A 21460-nucleotide genomic window follows, 5' to 3' on the forward strand; every position below is an offset into this window, starting at 1 on the left:
GTCTTAAAGATCTATTCTACACTAGCCAGGCGTTGTACAGAGTGAAAGTGTCTCAAATAAATAAAAATCTCTTTTCCACATTATAGTTACTCATTAGTACTAGGTCTGTAAGCTTCCGCAGACTTTTTATTAGTTTGAGATTGTTGACCTCAGAGTTTATCCACTTTCTGATAGGTGTTCCTGCCGAGATTTGCATGGGAAAGCGCGACAGTGAGAGGGACTATTGCCCGTCTTCCACAAGTTACAACTTTGAAGCTCAGCCTGTAGGAGAACCGGATATCGAGCAGTGTCTAACAGCATCTATAGATTCAGGTCCGCTCCTAGAGTTCCAGAACTTGCCCATCTGCGGACTGCAGGCTGACACTGCGCCATTCCGCCATCCCGCCATCCCGCGGCGCCCCCGGAGAGCGCTCAGACTCTTCCACTCTGTCCCTCTGACCGCACACGCGCCTCCTGCAGCCGGCGCCCGGCAGAGGGCGCTGCGACACTCCCAGCCCCTCCCCCGGCCAACCGTCTATTGGGCCGACGCGTGACGTCACGCCGTTTTAGCCAAACAAATGGGTTCGGTGCAAGCGTTGGGCTCCGCGGCGCCGCGCTGGGCGCTCGGTCAGCCTCGGCAACGGGGAGCGAGTCAGGCCTCCCGTCGCCGCATCCGCCTGGTGCAGCCCCGGGCCAAGCCCCTGTCGGGGCATGAGTGCAGGTGGGTCTGGGCCTGAGTAGGGTGTAGCGCGAGGGCGGCGCGGCCGGGATCCCGCGGCGGCCACCGTGGCTCTCCTCGCACAGCCCCCGCCCGCCTGGGTTCCCGGGCGCCGGGAGGGTGGGGGCGGGGGTGGGGGCGCGGCGCTGCCCGCAGGTTCTGGGCTCGCGGCCCTCCGGCTCTCCAGAGCGGGGACCCGACGTCCTGAGCTCCTAGGGCGGCCCTCTCTCCGACCCTCCGCGTACGCTGGGCGCCGAGAGTCTCTGCGTGCCACCGAGTGGCGGGCGCGGGGCCCCGGGTCGCGGCTGCAGCCGAAGAGATCGCGGATAGGCCGAGAGCAGGCACCAGTCCTCCGCCTCCTCCCCGGGGGCCGCGGCGCGTGAGGGAGTGGGGCTCTGGGTGTGGGTCACCTCGTCTCGCTAGCGCCTGGCCACTCTGCCGGCCTCTGGCCCGGCGCAGGTGAGCTGGCGGTTGTCCTTAACCTTCCTTGGGGACGGGCAGAACGGGGGCTTGCTGCCGCCGCGGCCTTTTGAGCTGGTACTAGTCATCTGCGGTTCGGCCACAGTTCACGATGAAGTCATAATGCTGCGGTGCGCGTGTCTGTGACGTCAGCGGTATCTAGGAGGTGGGCGTGACGTCACCGCTGTCCGGGCGGGGACTTGGGCGAGCGGAAGGGCCGGGAGGACCCGCAGGGGAGGAAGAGGAAGTTCGGTTCTGTCAGCGGCTGGGATCGCGGCGGGCCTGAGACGGAAGTTGTTCCATATCTGCGTTTCACAATTTTAATGTGATAGTTGTCAGGTTCTTTAATTTCATTTCAAGCAAGTATCGTTTTTACAGTTAAATGGGACATATTTGATTTAGAAAAGTCTATATCATGGCAGGAGGCGGGGGAAGGGTTGGGTGTTTTATGTAAATACGTTTCAGGAAGCTAAAGTCACAGTTCCAAAGGCTTGTGATGGGGACTACTGGGGAAAACATGGAATCAGTTGATGTGTTGATAATTCGGTTTGCTTTACTTTGTTGTTGTTGTTAGACATCTGCTTGTTAGCATTTTTGTTAGAAAACGGCCGGGTGGAGAGCCGGATTTTGAATGAAAATTTTTTCTTTTTTGAGATAGAGTAAGGCTAGCTGTGCCTCCTTGTCAGCCTAGCTCACAGCGACCTAAATCTCCTGGACTCAAGTAATCCTGCTGCCTCAGCCTCCTGAGTAGGTGGGACTACAGGTCCCCACTACAACACGCAGCCAGTTTTTTTATTTTGTTTTAGTAGAGGCAGGATCTCGCTCTTGCTCAGGCTGGTCTCGAACTCCTGAAAAGGGATCCTCTTGCCTTGGCTTCCCTAGAGTGCCTGGATCATAGGCTTGAGCCTGACCTAAATGAACTTTTTGTATTGTAGTGGGGATGGGGGATTTTAAATTAATCCAACGTTCTTAAGTGATAATTACCTGAAAATTTAATTGATTTATGTTATCCCTGTCCCACCCTGTGCTACCATAGATATTTGAGGATTCTCCATGACTTATAACTCAGCACAAACTTTTTCCTTGCTTTCTTACTAAGATTGGACTATAACTTAATAACATCCCAGGACTGCTGTATGGACTGGTAACTAAAATTTGGGTTGTAGTGCTTTCTAGTATGAAATAACGGAATTTTTAAAAAAGTGGCTTGTATATAAATTTATTTTTCTTCCAAAGTTTTCATAAGACGTCAACCCAGAAGAGAAGTTAGTCACTCGCTCTACTGACTCTCTTCAGGTGGTATGGCAGCTTGTCAATACTTTCTTCTTCTCTGTAGAATTGTGCAAATAGCATCTAGTTCAAAAGGTTTAAAAGACTTAAAATTCAAAGTCATAATTGCATTTAGTGTCTTCAGCTGGAAGCTTGGCTAGGTGTCCTCAATCTTTTCTTACTGGCCTTGACTTGTAGTGGTAGGATTTTTGTTTTCTCAATGCTTAAAGGTGATTGATAAGAGACTGTCTCTCTGGATTTTCTATCAATGTACAAATGGAAATTATGCTATACCCGTTAATGCAGGAAATGAAATGAAAAATTTACTCCTGTTAATTAGTATAAGATTTGATGGGAAGTTCATGCAACAAGGCTTTTCTGTAAATCTTACTTTGATTCTCACCACAGTCTTGGAAATTCAAAAGCATTGTGTATACTACTGAAAGTTATTAGTTCTTTTCTCTTTTAAGAAATTAGGAATTGTATAGTGACAATATTGACTGAAGGCTCTAAAGATGAAATTTAAGCTGCTGGATCATCAAAGACTGATAAGTACTCGAATTAATGTGAAACTACTAATATTGGGGATGTTAATTGATCTGCTCTTTAAGGTGACAAGACCTTGGCAAAATATTATGTAATGACAAAAGGACACTTGCGTGTGTTTTCCCCAGTACTAGTCATTCTGGTGTAGGGCACCAGGTAAATTAAGTGCACTAACTTTGGTAGGAAAGGATGAAAGTCAAACTAAATGTGAATTGAAAGACATACAGTTGATGATAATAAAATAGCTTCTCCTTGGCAGTGCATTTTTCCCCTCTGTTTTGCTTATGGAAAATGAGTTATTAGGTGGTGTAGTCTAGTCTGATGTCAAAAAGCGAGCTTATGAGTATTGTATAACTATTTAACAAGCCATACACATTTTTACTGTTTGTTTAAATTTCTGGTGGATGTTTTTCACCCATGCTTTTCAGTTTTAGGGAAGTGATTTTGACTTATAAATGGTTTTATGGAAATTGATCTGAGAATTGGGCTTATTATTTAAAGATATTTTTTCATTTTGTTCATTTATAGCGTTTGAAGAGTCTAAATTACCCAGTGATTAGTGATGTGACATCTTTCTGATGTATAAAAACAAATGTTGTGAAGAATGAGAGTGATGTATTTTAGAAATTCTTTAGGATATTTTTACTGAATCCATTATTTCATTAACATGGGATTTTTATAACATTTTCTACTTCTAAACTTTATGCTTGTCCAGTTTAATTTGAAAGTTTTTATATTCTAGCGAACTTTAATCTGATATATTTTAATGTTTGTGGGGAGAACATACTTACCTTTAGAGTCATCATTCAGCGTTATCTTCCAAAATTTGCAGCTGTTTAGAACCAGATATTTGGGGGAAGCTACTATGGTATGATGAATGCCTTCCTTGTTATGTCATGTGCGACAAAGGCAAAATTCAGCAAGTGCATGATATGCAGTCATTTGGAAGCTGCAAAAACAAAAAAGAGCAGATTAACTCCTAATACACTTAGGTTATCTGGAAATTGAATTCCTGTCAATTCTTTGCATAATTTGTCTTTTCCCCCTTAGTTCATGCCTATGGTATATTGATGCTATTAAACATAGCGTCAATATGTTTATATTGTATAATATAAACATAAATATTGTATAATATAAACGTTGTATTGTCCAGGAGAGCATTAATAATTAAAATGTAGATGTTTCTTAGTTAAAAGAACTTATTGATCTTTTATTTACAACTCTATCTTCTACTCAGTGCTCCAAAGAAGAGGCTCTGGATTGCCCCTTTTTAGAAAATTCAGCTTCAGAAAGCTACTGTATACGCGTCCACCCTCAGCTCAGTTTTAAATATGTGTGATTATTGCATTATTGTCAGGTAGGTTTCATTGATCCAATAAACATTTTTTGAGTACCTCTGTGCCAAGTACTCAGCCAGGAACTGTGACACACAGATAAAAGGTCTTTGCTGCAGGGGCCGTTGACCTTTGTTTTAATAGTTCCTTGCCATGGAGGGCCTTGAGTCTGAGAACCTAGAATTGGGTCATGAGGATAAACCATTTCTGTTACACCAACCATATTGGCCAGAGGGGTTATCTAAAGGTCATTTTAAGGAAGTGGTTGAAACTCAGTTAAAAATAATAAGGAATTGGGCGGCGCCTGTGGCCCAGTGGGTAGGGCGCTGGCCCCATATACCAAGGGTGGTGGGTTCAAACCCAGTCCCGGCCAAACTGCAACAAAAAAATAGCTGGGCATTGTGGCAGGCGCCTATAGTCCCAGCTACTCGGGAGGCTGAGGCAAGAGAATTGCCTAAACCCAGGAGTTGGAGGTTGCTGTGAGCTGTGATGCTACAGCATTCTATTGAGGGTGATAAAGTAAAACTCAATCTCTTAAAAAAAAAATAATGGGGAATCGGCTTGGCGCCCTTAGTTCAGTGGTTAGGGCGCTGGCCACATGCACTGGGGCTGGTGGGTTCAAACCTGGCCAGGGCCTGCTAAACAACAAAACAGAAAAATAGCCAGACATTGTGGTGGGTGACTATAGTCCCAGCTACTGGGAAGCTGAGGCAGGAAAATCACTTAAGCCCAAGATTTTGAGGTTGCTGTGAGCTGTGACGCTACAGCACTCTACCAAGGGCGACATACTAAGACTCTGTTTCAAAAAAAAAAAAAATGATAATAGGGAATAAAGGCCCAGTGGAGTGGCTCACATCTGTAATTCTAGTACTCTGGGAGGTTGATGGGGGTGGATTGCCTGAGCTCACTGGTTCAAGACAAGCCTGAGCGTGAGCGACACCCTCTCTCTAAAATAGGCAGGCATTGTGGGTGCCTGTAGTCCCAGCTACTTGGGAGGGAAAGGAGACTCTGTCTCAAAAAAAAAAAAAAAAGAATAGGGAATAGATTATTATAGCTTAAAACAGACAAAAGGCCTAGATGCCACGGTTTTGAACAGCAGTTCCCATCTTTTTTCTACCAGAGACCAGTTTCATGGAAGGCAATTTTCCCCAGACAGGATTGGAGAGAATCTGACAGGAGGTAGAGCTCAAGTGGTGATGCCAGCAATGAGAAACTGTAACAGACAAAGCCTGTAAATAATAGATAAAGCTTTTCTTGCTCACCAGCCATTAACTTCCTGCTGTGTGGTTCACTGCTAATAGGGCACGGTCTGGCCTGGTGCTGATTCCTGGCCCAAGTCCTAAAATGAATGGAGTTTAGGGAGCTAGCACTTTCTTTGAGGCAAGAATGCGTGCTCAAGGTCAGAACTAATGTAGGCTGTCTAAAAGTAGAGGTCGGGAGAACAATCCAAATACCTGTTCTCTTTTTTCTACTCTTAGGCATGTATTCACTTTCTTTTTCTTTTTTTTTTTTTTTTTTTTTGAAGTTTTTGGCCAGGGCTGGGTTTGAACTCACCACCTCCGGCATATGGGGCCAGTGCCCTACTCCTTAGAGGCACAGGCACTGCCTCTCTTTTTCTTTAAAGTCAGTCCTTTTCTTTAATTAATGAACTTGGGAAATACCTCTCATGGCCTTCATTTCTAGCCTTTGCTTTTTGTTTTCTCTAATATTTTATATTAAAACAAGTTCAATCATTACAGAAAAGTTGAAAGGATTATTTGTATTTTGAGTACCTAAACCTAGATTCTGTAATTCATATTTTGCTGTATAAGTTTTACTGCTACCTGTTCTTCTATTCATTTATCAATCTTATGTTTTTGTTGTATTTCAAAGTAAGTATACTTTATACCTAGACACTTTAGCATGCCTATTACTGTTTGTTTTTTAGGTAAAATTTATGTGTAGTAAAATGTACACATTTTATGTATACCATCCCCTTAGTTTTGACAAGTTCATGCATCTGTGTCACTCATACCTGTCAAGACAATAGAACATGACCATCACTACAGAAGTTTCCTTGTGTACCTTCCAAACCATTGAGTGTTTTAATTGCCTGCATTCTTCACCAGTTTCTTCTGAAGTTGCCTGTTTTAAAGTACCTATTTTATACTTACAAGTCAGTAGCTTTTATATATGCCAACAATAGTCAAGCTGAAAATACAGTCAAGGACTCTATTCCTTTTACAATAGTGCCAAAGAAGGTGAAATATCTGGGAATTTACCTAACAAAAGAACATGAATGATCTCTATGAAGAGAGCTATGAAATTCTGAGAAAAGAAGTAGCTGAACATGCTAACAAATGGAAAAACATACCATGTTCATGGCTGGGAAGAATCAACATTGTTAAAATGTCCATGCTACCCAAAGCAATCTACTGATTTAATGCAATCCCTGTTAAAGCACCATTGTCAACTTGAAAAAATAGTACTTCGTTTTATATGGAATCAGAAAAAACCTCGAATAGCAAATACATTACTGAGAAATAAGAACAAATTAGGAGGTATCACATTACCAGACTTCAGGCTATAATATAAATCTACAGTGATCAAAACAGCATGGTACTGGCACAAAACAGAGCAGTAGATTTATGGAACAGAATAGAGAACCAAGAGATGAATGCAGCTGCTTATTGTCATTTGATCTTCGACAAGCCTATCAAAAATATTCAGTGGGGGAAAGACTCTCTATTTAACCAGTGGTGCTGGGTGAACTGGCTGGTGACCTGTAGAAGACCAAAAGTGGACCCCCCACCTTTCACCATTAACAAAAATTGATTCTCACTGGATAAAAGTTTTAAACTTAAGACATGAAACTATAAAAATACTAGAAGAGAGTGCAGGGAAAACACTTGAAGAAATTGGCCTGGAAGAATATTTTATGAGGAGTACTGCCCCTGCCCTCTGGGGGCGGGGTGGGGGCAATTGAAGCAATACCAAAAATACACTACTGGGATCTGATCAAACTAAAAAGCTTTTGCAAAACCAAGAGCACAGTAAGCAAAGCAAACTTCAGAATGGGAGATTTTTGCAGGTTATGCTTCCAACAAAGGTTTGATAACTAGAATCTACAGAGAACTCAAGCTAATCAATAAGAAAAGAATAAATAACTCCATTTTTATGTGGGCAAGAGACTTGAACAGAAACTTCTCTGATGAAGACAGGTGCATGGCCTATAAACACATGAAAAAATGCCCATCATCCTTAATCATCAGAGAAATGCAAATCAAAACCATTTTGACATATCATCTAAGTCCAGTCAGATTAGCCCATATCACAAAATCCCCAAACTATAGATGTTGGCGTGGATGTGGAGAGAAGGGAATGCTTCTGCACTGCTGGTGGGAATGCAAGCTAATACAACCTTCTTGGAAAGAAGTTTGGAGAACACTCAAGGAACTAAAAGTAAACCTATTGTTTGATCCTGCAATTCCTCTACTAGGTATATACCCAGATGATCAAACATTATTTTACAACAAAGACATTTACACCAGAATGTTTATTGCAGCCCAATTCATAATAGCCAAGACATAGAAACAGCCCAAGTGTCCATCGACCCATGAATGGATTAACAAATTGCGGTATGTGTACACTATGGAATACTATGCAGCCATAAAAATGGAGACTTTACATCTTTTATGTTTATCTGGATAGAGCTGGAACACATCCTTCTTAGTAAAGTATCTCAGGAGTGGAAAAATATCCCATGTATTCAGTACTACTATGAAATCAATATATAATCACCTACACACTCATAAAAATGGCAAAACATAACTATAGTCCAGAAAGTAGAAGGGAAAAGGAGAGGGGAGGGGAGGGGGAATATGGAAGGAGGGAGGGTATTTGGGGGAACCTCACCTAATGTGCATGATACAATGGTACTTTTCAAAAGTATTAAGAAGCGAGTATAATTGTGATGGATGTGTTATTTAGTTCAATATAAGCATTTCACATTGTATATCGAAGCAGTACCCCGAACCCCATAAATGCATCAATGTACAAAGTTCTGATTTAATAAAAAATAATAGTAAAAAAAATTAAAAATAAAGTACCTACTTTGTTAGTACATTAGGGTGGCATTATGCTAGGAGTTCAGAACATAAAGAAATGAACATAGCCCCTGTTCTCTTGATGCTTATAATTTAGTTTGGGGTTTTGTTTTTTTTTTTCTTTTTCAAGAGATAAGGTCTTATGATGTTGCCCAGGCTGGAGTGCAGTGCCTATTTGTAGTCGTGATCATAGCACACCACACCCTCAAACTTTTGGGCTCAAGCTGGTGCCACTGTGCCCTACTTAGTATCTGAAGAGAGATTAAATGTTGCATGAATTTGAAGGAAGCAACCGTGATTGCCAGGGAAAGCTTCTGGTGTGGGGCATTGAATTGGGCCCTGCTGTGGTCTGAATGTTTGTGTTTCCCTGAAATTTATATGTTGAGCCTTAATTCCCCGTGTGATAGTATTAATACTAAGAAGTGGGGTCTCTAGGAGATGATTAGGGCATGAAAGGGATTAATGATTTTATAAATAATAAAGAGTCTTGAGGGAGCTCTTTGTCTCCTCTGTCTTGTGAGGACACAGTGAGAAGGTGCCATCTATGAGGATCAGGCCCTCACAAAAACATTGACTCTTCCGATGCCTTGATGTGGGTGTGACTTCTCAGCTTTCAGAACTGTGAGCAATAAATTTCTGTTGTTATAAATTACATAGTGTAAGGGATTTTATTATGGCACCTGACCAAAGATAAGCCTTTATTAAGGATCCAGAGAAGAGATTTTTTTTTTTTTTTTTTTGTAGAGACAGAGTCTCACTTTATGGCCCTCAGAAGAGTGCCGTGGCATCACACAGCTCACAGCAACCTCCAGCTCCTGGGCTTAAGCGATTCTCTTGCCTCAGCCTCCCGAGTAGCTGGGACTACAGACGCCTGCCACAACGCCCGGCTATTTTTTTGTTGCAGTTTGGCCGGGGCTGGGTTTGAACCCGCCACCCTCGGCATATGGGGCCGGCGCCCTACTCACTGAGCCACAGGCGCCGCCCAAGAGATTTTTTTTTTTAAAGACTATTTGATCGGGTGGCGCCTGTGGCTCAACGGGTAGGGCGCCGGTCCCATATGCCGGAGGTGGCGGGTTCAAGCCCAGCCCCGGCCAAAAATAAAAAAAAAAAAAAGACTATTTGATCAGCAGTTTTGGTATAAAGAAAGAGTAGCAAATAAGGGTGGTTGGGACCAGGTTTTAGAGGGAGTTTGAGTAGTATTCTGTATCCAGTGACACCCTTCTTGGAGAAGGACATGATGTGAAGAGCAGATCTTTTAGTTAAGTCTTTGTCCTATTTGTCACCATTAGTACTCAGTTGTGTAGAAGACCTTCATTCCTTCAGATCAGGTTCGAACCCTTGGTGTATGTGGCTGGTGCTGTAACCACTGTGCTACAGGCGCCAAGCCTGAACTTTATTTTTTGAGAGAGTCTCACTCTGTACCCTGAGTAAAGTGCTATGGCATCATAGCTCACAGCAACCTCAAATTCTTGGGCTCAAGCCCTCCTCTTGCCGCAGGCTCCTGATTAGCTGGGATTTTAGGCTCCATCACGTTACCCAGCTAATTTTTCTGTTTTTTAGTAGAGATGGGGGTCTCACTTTTGCTCAGGCTGGTCTTGAACTCCTGAGCTCAAGCATTCCATATACCTCAGCCTCCTAACGTGCTAGGATTATAGGCATGAGCTGTGAGGCCTAGTCTAAACCTCTGCTTATTCTAAGAATAAACTCCAGAATGACACTGCAGAACTTGCCTGCTAGTGCAGTTCCTGCCATCATAAACCCTAGAACTATGTTGTTGAATTAGAAAATAGCTGCTAGCGTTTTCAGCAGAACTGTTGAAACATTGGGGTAGAATTGTTACCTCATGTGCTTTCTGCTCTTGATAGCTTATGCAGGTATATCTGCTTGTCCACACTTACAGGTCATATGAAAAACCTTAGCATTATCTATATAAAACAGGAAGTACATGTGAAAACTTGATTGGAGTATTTGAATCAGCAGTACACTCAGTTGTGGCAAAAAAACTCATTTTCCCAGATTCTCTCTCTGTGACAAAGTAAAACCTTTTCTAATTTTGCTATTTCTGTTCAAAGACGTGGGTATTGGCTGGGCCCCTGTAGCTAAATGGTTAGAGTGCCGGCCCCATGCCCTGGGGTGGTGGGTTCAAACCCTGCCAGGCCCTGTTAAGTCAAAAAAGAAAAAAAAAAGACATGGGTATTGTTTTAGTTTCCTGAGGTAGATGCCGTTTAAATGAATTGTATAATTTAGATTTTTTTAAGCTAATATAACAAAACCAACTCAAATTCACTGACTTGCAGCATTAAAAAATGTAGAGGTGAAGAAGCTTGACTTAGTTGTACTTAGGTGATTAGACCTTATCTGTCCTTTATGTAATGAGCTCAGCCTCTGTGGTGCTGGTCCTTTTGTGGTCACAGCATGTGTTTGTTGTAGCCCAAACCCTTCATCCTTATGCTTTTAAGTCCAGAGAAAAATACATAGGACTATAGTCAAAGCAAATCAGTTACATTAAAATACCACCATGGCGGGGTTGGCGGGGTGGCGCCTGTGGCTCAAAGGAGTAGGGCTCCGGCCCCATATGCTGGAGGTGGAGGTGGCGGTTTCAAACTGAGCCCTGGCCAAAAACTGCAAAAAACAAAATAAAACAAAAACAAATCACTACGGGACCTCCATCCCCCAGGTAATGTCCCCCACCAGAGTGGTACATTTGTTCAAGTCAGTGAAGCTACATTGACATATTGTTATCACTCAAAGTCCACATTTTACATTGGGGTTCACTCTCGTGTGGGTTTGGACAAAAGTATAACAGCATGTTTCCATCATTATAGTATCACACAGAGCGGTTTCACTGCTCTAAAAACCTTCTGTGCTCTGCTTAATCGCTCTTGCCTTGTCTCAACTAAAAATGGAATGGGGGAGTCAGAAAAATTGAGACAGCTGTGTAGAGCAGTGCTGTTGAGTGGAAGTGTGGTTGGTCCTCTGTATCTGAGGTTCTGTATGGGTGGATGCAACCACACCTGGATCAGAAATATTTACAGAATTTTTGTCAGTACTGAGCAGGCATAGATTTTTTTTCTTGTTATTATTCTCTGAATAAAGTAGTATAACTACTTACAAAGGATTACCTTGTTTTAGGTGTTATATATAATCTAAAGACGATTTATAGCGTATAGGAAGTGTGCACAGGTTATATGCATAGACTGCACTGGTGTATGTACGAGACTCGAGCATCCATAAATTGAGGGCCTGGATCCAGCTTCCATGGATGCTGAGGGGCAACTGTATAACGTGAACCATGTCTATAATTGAAAATTTCTAATTAGCCACATTAAAAATAGGAAAAAGAAACAGATGAAAGTGTTTTAATAAAATGTTAGCACAGTATATCCAAAATGTCATTTCAACATGCAATCAATATGAAAAATTTGAGACAGTTTAGTTTTTTTGTTTTCATATAAAGTCTTTGAAATCTGGTGTTCATTTTACACTTAACAGCACAGCTCATTTCAGACCAGAGATGTTGGAGGTGCTCAAAAGCTATGTGTGGGCTCAGCACCCATAGCACAGTGGTTACGGTGCCAGCCACATACACCGAGGGTGGCAGGTTCGAACCTGGCCCAGGCCAGTTTAACAACAATGACAACTGCAATAGAAAATAGCTGGGTGTTGTGGCAGGTGCCTGTAGTCCCAGCTTCTCGGGAGGCTGAGGCAAGAGAATGGCTTAAGCCCAAGAGGTTGAGGTTGTGTGAGCTGTGACGCCACAGCACTCTACCGAGGGTGACATAATGAGACTCTATCTCAAAAAAAAAAGCTATGTGTGGCTAGTGGCTGCTGTATTGCATAGCACTGATCTAGACCAATGATCATTCTGAATGTAGATTTCTGTAATTGTCTCTGTAATGGTTTTCATAATTTGATTATTTTTTCCCTTTAGTCTTTTTTGTACACAGTTGGCAGGTTACCTGGGCAGGAGTTCCACTGGGATAGTGTTACTCTCCTGAAGAAGAACCTGCTCTCGGTTTCTGCGGCAGAATATTTAAAACCAGTTTTTAAGACATCATAAGATAGTCCTGCCCTTCCTTCCTTTCTCTGGCATGCCTGATCCTGCGAACCTGATTCTCAGGCAGTTCCCTCAGCCTTGCTTTCCCCTCCCATGTCTCTAAATACAATCGTCCATTATAAGAAGGCTGTTTCCATAGAACTTCCTTGGACTCTACATTACCCGTCTGTAACCTTTCTGTTTCCCCAAACTCCTGCAGAGTATTTTGAGTACTTAGCTACTGAGCAGTTTGGCCCTTGATCATATATAGCATTGTTCATTACTTTCAGTTGTCTCATATGTAACTAATTACCTTGTCTCCCCTAGTGAATTCTTTTTTTTTTTAGAGACAGATTCTCACTATGTCACCCTCAGTAGAATGCTGTGGCATCAAAGCTCACAGCAACCTCAAACTCTTAGGCTTAGGCAATTTTCTTGCCTCAGCCTCCTGAGTAGCTGGTATATTAGTATATTTTAGTATTGTGTGTGCCTGCCACAATACATGGCTATTTTTTGTTGCAGTTTGGCCGGGGCCAGTTCGAACCCACCACCCTCGGTATATGGGGCTGGTGCCTTACCCACTGAGCCACAGGTGACATCCATTTCCCCTAGTAAATTCTAAGCTTTATATGGTAAATCCCTAAATCACAGACACACAACTTCAAGCTCAACAAGCTTTGAAGTTTAAGCTTTTCCTTAACAGTCGTATACCAATGGGGAGGGTCACTTAAGGTTTGTTTTTGCATTTTCTATTGTCCACCTTAACCAGATGTGTGAAAACTGCTTTCTTCGGGTCAGTTCCTGATCCCAACCTTTGGTATGCAACTGTTAATAAGGACATAGCAGGGCTATTTAAATTTGTAGCTTTTTTTTGAAAATTACTAATTTATTATTCAAAACTTCCTTTTTAAATTTAGCTTTTCGACTCTGTGCTTTCAACATTTTCACAGTGGTTTGCTCCATAGTAAAGGAAAGCATGCTTGATCCTGTCACGGGCACATTTCACACACATGGAACCACCGTGGACACTGCTGACATGGTTTTTGTTTAGATAATGGCTTAAGAACTTAAGGTCTTATAGCATGAACTCCTTCAAGTCTGCCTTGGCACATGCCACATGCAGATTTTGGTGCTTTCTCAACCTGTTGGTGTAAAAGTAAACCATTAGGGTTTCTGGATAACCTGGTTTTGTTAGAGGCTGTGTTGTAGGAAAGCTTATGATGGTGTGTCAAATGCTGGACAACTATGAGTGCCTCTAGACAGCTTCTCTGGAAAAAAAAAAAATAATTGTTTTATTTTTTGCCCTACTGGTTAGCTTCCACATCTTTTAGCAGATCGAATTGTAGGAGTCATTCATTTGATTTTTGAAAATTAAAAAGATTAATTTTGTTTATAGACTAGTTTATTTGAAGTTATGAAGTCATTCTTGGAACTACAGAAGGGAATTATTGATTAGTTGGAATTTCTGAAAATGAAATTTGAGTTTCATAAGGACATCTCAAAGGACACTTATGCTTTATTATCCAGGAACCAGGAGAGGCAAACTTGTCTCCAAAGTAGGGCAAGAGATTTTATTTCAAGTTCACTCATAAGGGTTATTCTCTGGAGGTTCTCAGTGCTTTATACAAACCCCAGTCACTGTAGCCCCAGGGAATTAGATTTCATAGTTTGGACCGTCTCTTTTCTACCTACCATCATTAGTATATTTTAGTTCATTTGGGGCACTACAAAGGAGACTATTAAAATGTATCCTGAAAATAGGTCCACAGTGGGTCTTAACAGCTTTATTCTTTAAGGAATTTTTTTTTGCCTATATTTAATGTGTGGTAAGATAATCTTCATGAAAAGCCAGAAAACATACCAACATTTTTAACTTGTGGAATTGCATAGCCTATTTTTTATTTACTGAAAAAAGTACAGTATATTTTATATGTCAGGCATTATGCTAAATATGTTAGTTAACTTCATTTTTTTCTCTTAGTTTTATAAACCTTATTTACATTCTCGTTATTTACATTTTCTTTTTATTTAAGTCATTTATACATAGATCATAAATACATTTATGCCATTATGGGTATTTACATTCTTTATAGTTGCTGACAACTTATTTTTTGAGACAGAGTTTCATTGTTGCCTTAGGTAGAGTGCTGTGGCATCACAGCTCACAGCAACCTCAAACTCTTGGGCTCAAGCAATCCTCTTGCCTTCCTCTCCCAAGTAGCTGGCACTTGTGGTGCCCACTGCAATACCCAGGTAGGTTTTTTTGCGCTATGTTTTGTGGAGATGGGGTCTCTTGATCAGACTGATCTCCAAAGGATCCTCCTGCCTCAGCCTCCCAGAGTGCTAGGATTACATGCATGAGCCATTGTGCCCAGCCACAAAAAAATGTATTTTATTATTATTATTAGTTTTTAGAGACAGAGTCTCACTTTATTGCCCTCGATAGAGTGCCGTGGTGTCACAGGTCACAGCAACCTCCAAATCCTGGGCTTAGGTGATTCTCTTGCCTCAGGCTCCTGAGTAACTAGAACTACAGGTGCCTGCCACAATGCCCAGCTATTTTTTGTTGCAGTTTGGCCAGGGCAGGGTTTGAACCCACCACCCTTGGTATATGGGGCTGGTGCCCTACCCACTGAGCCACAGGCGTCACCCCTTTTATTATTTTTTAAGAATGTCTGTTTCCCTTTTTGGTAAATATCTTTAATAAAGTGGTTATTAAAGTCCAAATAAATATTAACTTTACCGTAAGGTTCATGTTTTTTGTTTTATTAGCTGGTAGGAGGTTATAAAACTTTTCTTCAGTATAACTTTATATTCTAGCTGGGCGCGGTGGCTCACGCCTGTAATCCCAGCACTGTGGGAGGCTGAGGAGGGAGAATTGTTTGAGGTCAGGAGTTTGAGACTCGCCTGAGCGAGAGTGAGACCCCAACTCATGAAAAAAAAGGAAAAAGCCAGCCAGGTGCCGTGGCGAGCGTCTGTAATCCCAGTGGCTTCTGGAGGCTGAGGCAGTGGGATGCCCCAGCCCGAGTGAGGTTGCAGTGAGCTACGACACCACTGCATTCTGCTCAGGGACATAGGGTGGGAATCTGTCACAACAACAACAACAACAAAAAAAGCAAAGAAATAGAAAATAAGCAAGGAAATAAAAACAAAACAAAAAACCCCCAAAAATTAAGAAAAAAAATACATTCTAGTTGTGTGTGTGTGTTTTTTTTTTTGTTGTTGCAGTTTTTGGCTGGGGCTGGGTTTGAACCCTCCACCTCTGGTATATGGGGCTGGCGCCCTACTCCTTTGAGTCACAGGCACCGTCCAAAAGTTACACTCTAAAAGATTTTAAGACCCAGCATAGTAGTTCATGCCTGTAATCCTAGCACTTTGGGAGGCTGAGGCCGATGGATTGCTTGAGTTCAAGAGATTGAGACCAACCTGAGCGAGAGCGAGACGCTGTCTACTAAAAGTAGAAAAACTAGCCAGGCATTGTGGCAGGCACCTGTAGTCCGAGCTACTCTGGAGGCTGAGGCAAGAGGATTGCTTGAACCCAGGAATTTGAGGTTGCTGTGAGCTATGACAATGTGGCACTCTACCCAGGGTGACGGAAGTGAGATTATCTCAAAAAAAAAAAAAAAAAATTTTTTTTTTAAACTAATCTTTTCTCTTTTTTGTTTCTTTTTAAAATTTGATGGTCTTAAAATTCAGGTGAAAACTTAAATCATGTTAGTTTTATTTCTGAACCTAAAAAATGAATTACTTAAATTGTATTCTCTTTTAGATTTAGGGACTTTGTCCTTTGTATTACAAGTGTTCTCAGTTACTTAAAATATTGTATGTGTTACTAAAAAGTCATCTTGGTTCTTACTGTAGTTCTTGTCTTTTTTATTTTGTAAGTCTCTGCCTTGTCTGTCTGGCTTGAATTTTTAATTCCCTTATTTCAGAATAGAAAGAATGAAGAATTATAAAGCTTCTCTTAAGAATTGTTTCTTTGAGTTGGTGCCTGTGGCTCAAATGAGTAGGGCGCCAGCCCCATATGCCAGAGGTGGCGGCTTGAAACCTGGCCCTGGCCAAAAACTGCAAAAAAAGAATTGTTCCTTTATGAATGTTTTATGGGATATTCCCCTTCCACCTTTAAGGGATATCAGAAAGAGAACATGGGGTGGCGCCTGTGGCTCAGTGGGTAGGGTGCCGGCTCCATATACTGAGGGTGGTGGGTTTGAACCCAGCCCCGGCCAAACTGCAACCTGTATTCCCAGCTCCTAGGGAGGCTGAGGCAAGAGAAAAAAAAATAAAGGAAAACATTCCTTTTTATTATTAGTTTTGCCAACTTATTTGTTGGACTGTTTAATATTGTTGTGTTAAACAATAGTTGTGGTGGGCGCCTGTATTCCCAGCTCCTCTGGAGGCTGAGGCAAGAGAATCACCTAAGTCCTGGAGTTGGATGTTGCTGTGAGCTGTAATGCCACTTCACTTTACCGAGGGCGATAAAGTGAGACTCTGTCTCTAAAAAAAAAAAACTAGGAAAACATGCCTTTTTATAATTAGTTTTGCCAACTTATTTGTTGGACTGTTTATTACAGTTTTATTTTTATTTATTTATTTATTGTTAACTCATAGCTGTGTACATTAGTGCAGTCAAGGGGGACAATGTGCTGGTTTCATATATAATCTGAAATATTCTCATCAAACTGTTCAACATAGCCTTCATGCATGTTCTTAGTTACTGTATGTAGACATTTGTATTCTGCCTTTATTAAGTTTCGCCTGTACCCATTCTAAGATGCACCGTAGATGTGGCCACACCCATTACCCTCCCTCCACCCTAATCTCCCCCCTCCTTGGTCCTTTCCTCATAGTCTTGTGCTATAGTTGGGTTATAGCCTTCATGTGAAAGCTATAATTTAGCTTCATAGTAGGGCTGAGTACATTGGATACTTTTTCTTCCATTCCTGAGATACTTTGCTAAGAAGAATATGTTCCAGCTCCATCCATGTAAACATGAAAGAGGTAAAGTCTCCATCTTTCTTTAAGGCTGCATAATATTCCATGGTATACATGTACCACAATTTGCTAGTCCATTCGTGGGTCGATGGGCACTTGGGCTTCTTCCGTGACTTAGCAATTATGAATTGGGCTTCAATAAACATTCTGGTACAGATGTCTTTGTTATATTGTGATTTTTGGTCTTCTGGGTATAAACTTAGTAAAGGAATTATAGGATCGAATGGCAGGTCTATTTTTAGATCTCTAAGTATTCTCCAAACATCCTTCCAGAAGGAACGTATTAGTGTGCGTTCCCGCCAGCAGTGTACAAGTGTGCCCTTTTCTCCACATCCACGCCAACATCTCTGGTTTTGGGATTTTGTTATGTGGGCTACTCTTACTGGGGTTAGGTGATATCTCAAAGTAGTTTTGATTTGCATTTCTCTGATGATTAAGGATGATGAGCTTTTTTTCATGTGTTTGAAGATCGTGCGTCTGTCTTCTTTAGAGAAGTTTCTCTTTAAGTCGCTTGCCTACCCTGAGATGGGATCACGTGTTCTTTTCTTGCTAATACGTTTGAGTTCTCTATGGATTTTGGTTATTAGACCTTTATCGGACGTATAACCTGCAAATATTTTCTTTCATTCTGAGGGCTGTCTGCTTGCTTTACTTACTATGTTCTTGTCTGTGCAGAAGCTTTTTAGTTTGATCAGGTCCCAGTAGTGTTTTTTTGATGCTGCTTCAATTGCCTGGGGAGTCCTCCTCATAAAATATTCACCCAGGCTGATTCCTTCAAGAGTTTTCCCTGCACTTTCTTCAAGTATTTTTATAGTTTCATGTCTTAAGTTTAAATCTTTTATCCAGTGAGAGTCTATCTTAGTTAATGGTGAAAGGTGTGGGTCCAGTTCAGTCTTCTACAGGTTGCCAGCTGGTTCACCCAGCACCATTTTTTAAATAGGGAATCTTTTCCCCACTGAATGTTTTTAATTGGCTTGTCAAAGATCAAATAACGGTAAATAGCTGGATTCATCTCTTGGTTCTCTATTCTGTTCCAGACATCTACTTCTCTGTTTTTTGTGCCAATACCATGGTGTTTTGATCACTATCGATTTACAGTACAGTCTGAGGTCTGGTAGAGTGATTCTTCCTGCTTTGTTTTTATTGCTGAGTAATGTTTTGTCTATTCGAGTTTTTTTCTAATTCCATGTAAAATGAAGTATTATTTTTTTCAAGATCTTTAAAATATGACAATGGAGCTTTAATAGGAATTGCATTAAAATTATATATTGCTTTGGGTAGTATAGACATATTAACAATGTTGATTCTTCCCAGCCATGAGCATGGTATGTTTTTCCATTTGTTAACATTTTCAGCTATTTCTTTTCTTAGAGTTTCACAGTTCTCTTTTGTAGAGATATTTCACGTCCTTTGTTAGGTATACTCCCAAATATTTCATCGTCTTTGGCACTACTGTGAAAGGATTAGAGTCCTTGACTCTTTTCTAGGCTTGGTTATTGTTGGTATATATAAAGGCTACAGATTTATGGGTGTTGATTTTGTAGCCTGAGACATTGCTGTATTCCTTGATCACTTCTAAAAGTTTTGTAGTAGAATCCCTGGTGTTTTCCAGATATACGATCATATCATCAGTGAAGAGTGAAAGTTTGATCTCTTCTGACCCTGTGTGGATACCCTTAATCACCTTTTCTTCCCTAATGCAATGGCCGAAACTTCCATTACAATGTTAAAGAGCAATGGAGACAATGGACAACCTTGCCTGGTTCCTGATCGAAGTGGAAATGATTTCAATTTAACTCCATTCAATACGATATTGGCTGTGGGTTTGCTGTAGATGGCCTCTATCAGTTTAAGAAATGTCCCTTCCATACCAATTTTCGTAAGTGTTCTGATCATGAAGGTATGCAGGATATTATCAAAAGCTTTTTCTGCATCAATTGAAAGAATCATATGGTCCTTATTTTTTAGTTTGTTTATGTGCTGAATTACATTCATAGATTTATGAATATTGAATCAGCCTTAAGACCCTGGGATAAATCTTACTTGGTTGTGGTGTATAATTTTTTTGATATGTTGTTGGATTCTGTTTGTTAGGATCTTATTGAGTATTTTACCATCAATATTCATTAGTGATATTGGTCTATAATTTTCTTTTCTTTTTGGGTCTTTCCCTGATTTGGGGATCAAGGTGATGTTTGCTTTGTAGAAAGTGTTGGGTAATATTCCTTCTTTTTCTATATTTTGGAAGAGGTTTAGTAATATAGGTACTAGTTCTTCTTTAAAGGTTTGGTAGAATTCTGACGTAAAGCCATCTGGTCCCCTGGGCTTTTATTTTTAGGGAGATTTGTAATAGTTGATGCTGTTTCAGAACTTGATAGGCCTGTTTAACATTTCCACTTCATTCTGGCTAAGTCTTGATAGGTGGTGTACTTCTAGGTATTGGTCGATTTCTTTCAGATTTTCATATTTCTGAGAGTAGAGTTTCTTGTAGTATTCATTAAGGATTTTTTGAATTTCTGAGGGGTCTGTTGTTATTTCATCATTACCATTTCTGATTGATGAAATTAGAGATTTTACTCTTTTTTTCATGGTTAGGTTGGCCAAAGGTTTATCTGTTTTATTGATCTTTTCAAAAAACCAACCTTTTGATTTATTGATCTGTTGTATAATCTTTTGTTTTCAATTTCATTTAATTCTGCTCTGGTTTTAGTTATTTCTTTTCTTCTACTGGGTTTGGGGTTGGAGTGTTCTTCCTTCTCCAGTTGCTTGAGATGTCCCATTAAGTTAATAACTTCCTCTCTTTCCGTTTTCTTGAGGAAGGCTTGCAGTGCTATAAAATTCCCTCTTAGGACTGCCTTTGCAGTATCCCAGAGGTTCTGGTAATTCATGTCTTGATTGTTGTTTTGTTCCAAAAATTTGGTGATTTCCTTCTTAATCTCGTCTATAACCCATCTATCCTTCAGCATAAGGTTGTTTAGCTTCCATGTTTTTGTATGGGTATGCAGGTTGCTGTTGTTATTGAGTTCAACTTTTATTCCATGATGGTCTGAGAAGATGCAAGGAATAATTTCTATTTGTTTAAATTTGCTGAGGTTAGATTTGTTGCCTAGGATGTGGTCGATTTTGGAGTATGTTCTGTGGGCTGATGAGAAGAATGTGTATTCAGTTTTGTTGGGATGAAATGTTCTGTAGATGTCTGTTAAGTCCAGATGTTGAATGGTTAAGTTTAAATCTAAGATTTCTTTGCTTAGCTTCTTTTTGGAGGATCTATCCAGCACTGCTAAAGGGGTGTTAAAATCTCCAACTACTATGGAAGTGGAGGAAATCAAGTTGCTCATGTCTGTTAGAGTTTCTCTTATAAATTGAGGTGCATTCTGGTTGGGTGCATAAATATTAATAATTGAAAGCTCACCATATTGAGTATTATCTTTAACAAATATGAAGTGTCCATCCTTATCCTTCCTTATTTCGGTTGGTTTAAAGCCTATTGCGTCTGCGAAAAGGATAGCAACGCCTGCTTTTTTCTGCTTTCCATTTGCCTGGAGTATAGATGACCATCCCTTCACCTTGAGTCTATATTTGTCTTTTTTTTTTGTGGTTTTTGGCCGGGGCTGGGTTTGAACCTGCCACCTCTGGCATATAGGGCCGGTGCCCTACCCCTTTGAGCCATAGGTGCCACCCCTATATTTGTCTTTTAATGTAATATGCGATTCTTGTATGCAGCAGATATCTGGGTTGAGTTTTTGTATCTAGTCCGCCAACCTGTGCCTGGGCAATTTAAACCATTCACATTAATTGAGAATATTGATAAGCCTTTCCAGAGTCTGGTGGACATTTTGAATCCTTTTGCGACTGTGGAAGTTGGAACTTGATCATAATTTTCTGGGTGGGTTTCCTTTTGTGGTGGAGGATTACGTTGGTTTTTATGGAGGATAGGTCTGAGAATATCATGGAGAGCTGGTTTAGTTATGGCAAATTTCTTCAACATGTGAATGTCATTGAAGTATTTAATTTCTCCATCATAAATGAAACTCATTTTAGC

General features: G+C 40.9%; 1 protein-coding gene across 3 annotated transcripts in view; it reads left to right on the forward strand.

The window, feature by feature from the left end:
• The first annotated feature begins 445 nt into the window (after positions 1-445).
• Positions 446-21460, forward strand: part of FBXO34 (F-box protein 34) — a 110373-nt gene continuing 89358 nt past the window's right edge. Inside the window, exon 1 of one of the 3 annotated variants that reach the window (XM_053602000.1) lies at positions 446-700. In XM_053602000.1, the coding sequence (XP_053457975.1) occupies positions 558-700 (143 nt within the window). In that variant the 5' untranslated portion in view covers positions 446-557. Of the gene's footprint in view, positions 701-1404; positions 1520-21460 lie in introns of those variants that run through there. The other 2 variants (XM_053601999.1, XM_053602003.1) reach the window with 2 other exon arrangements.

Source organism: Nycticebus coucang, chromosome 9, assembly GCF_027406575.1.
Source record: "Nycticebus coucang isolate mNycCou1 chromosome 9, mNycCou1.pri, whole genome shotgun sequence".
Taxonomy (NCBI): Eukaryota; Metazoa; Chordata; class Mammalia; order Primates; family Lorisidae; genus Nycticebus; species Nycticebus coucang.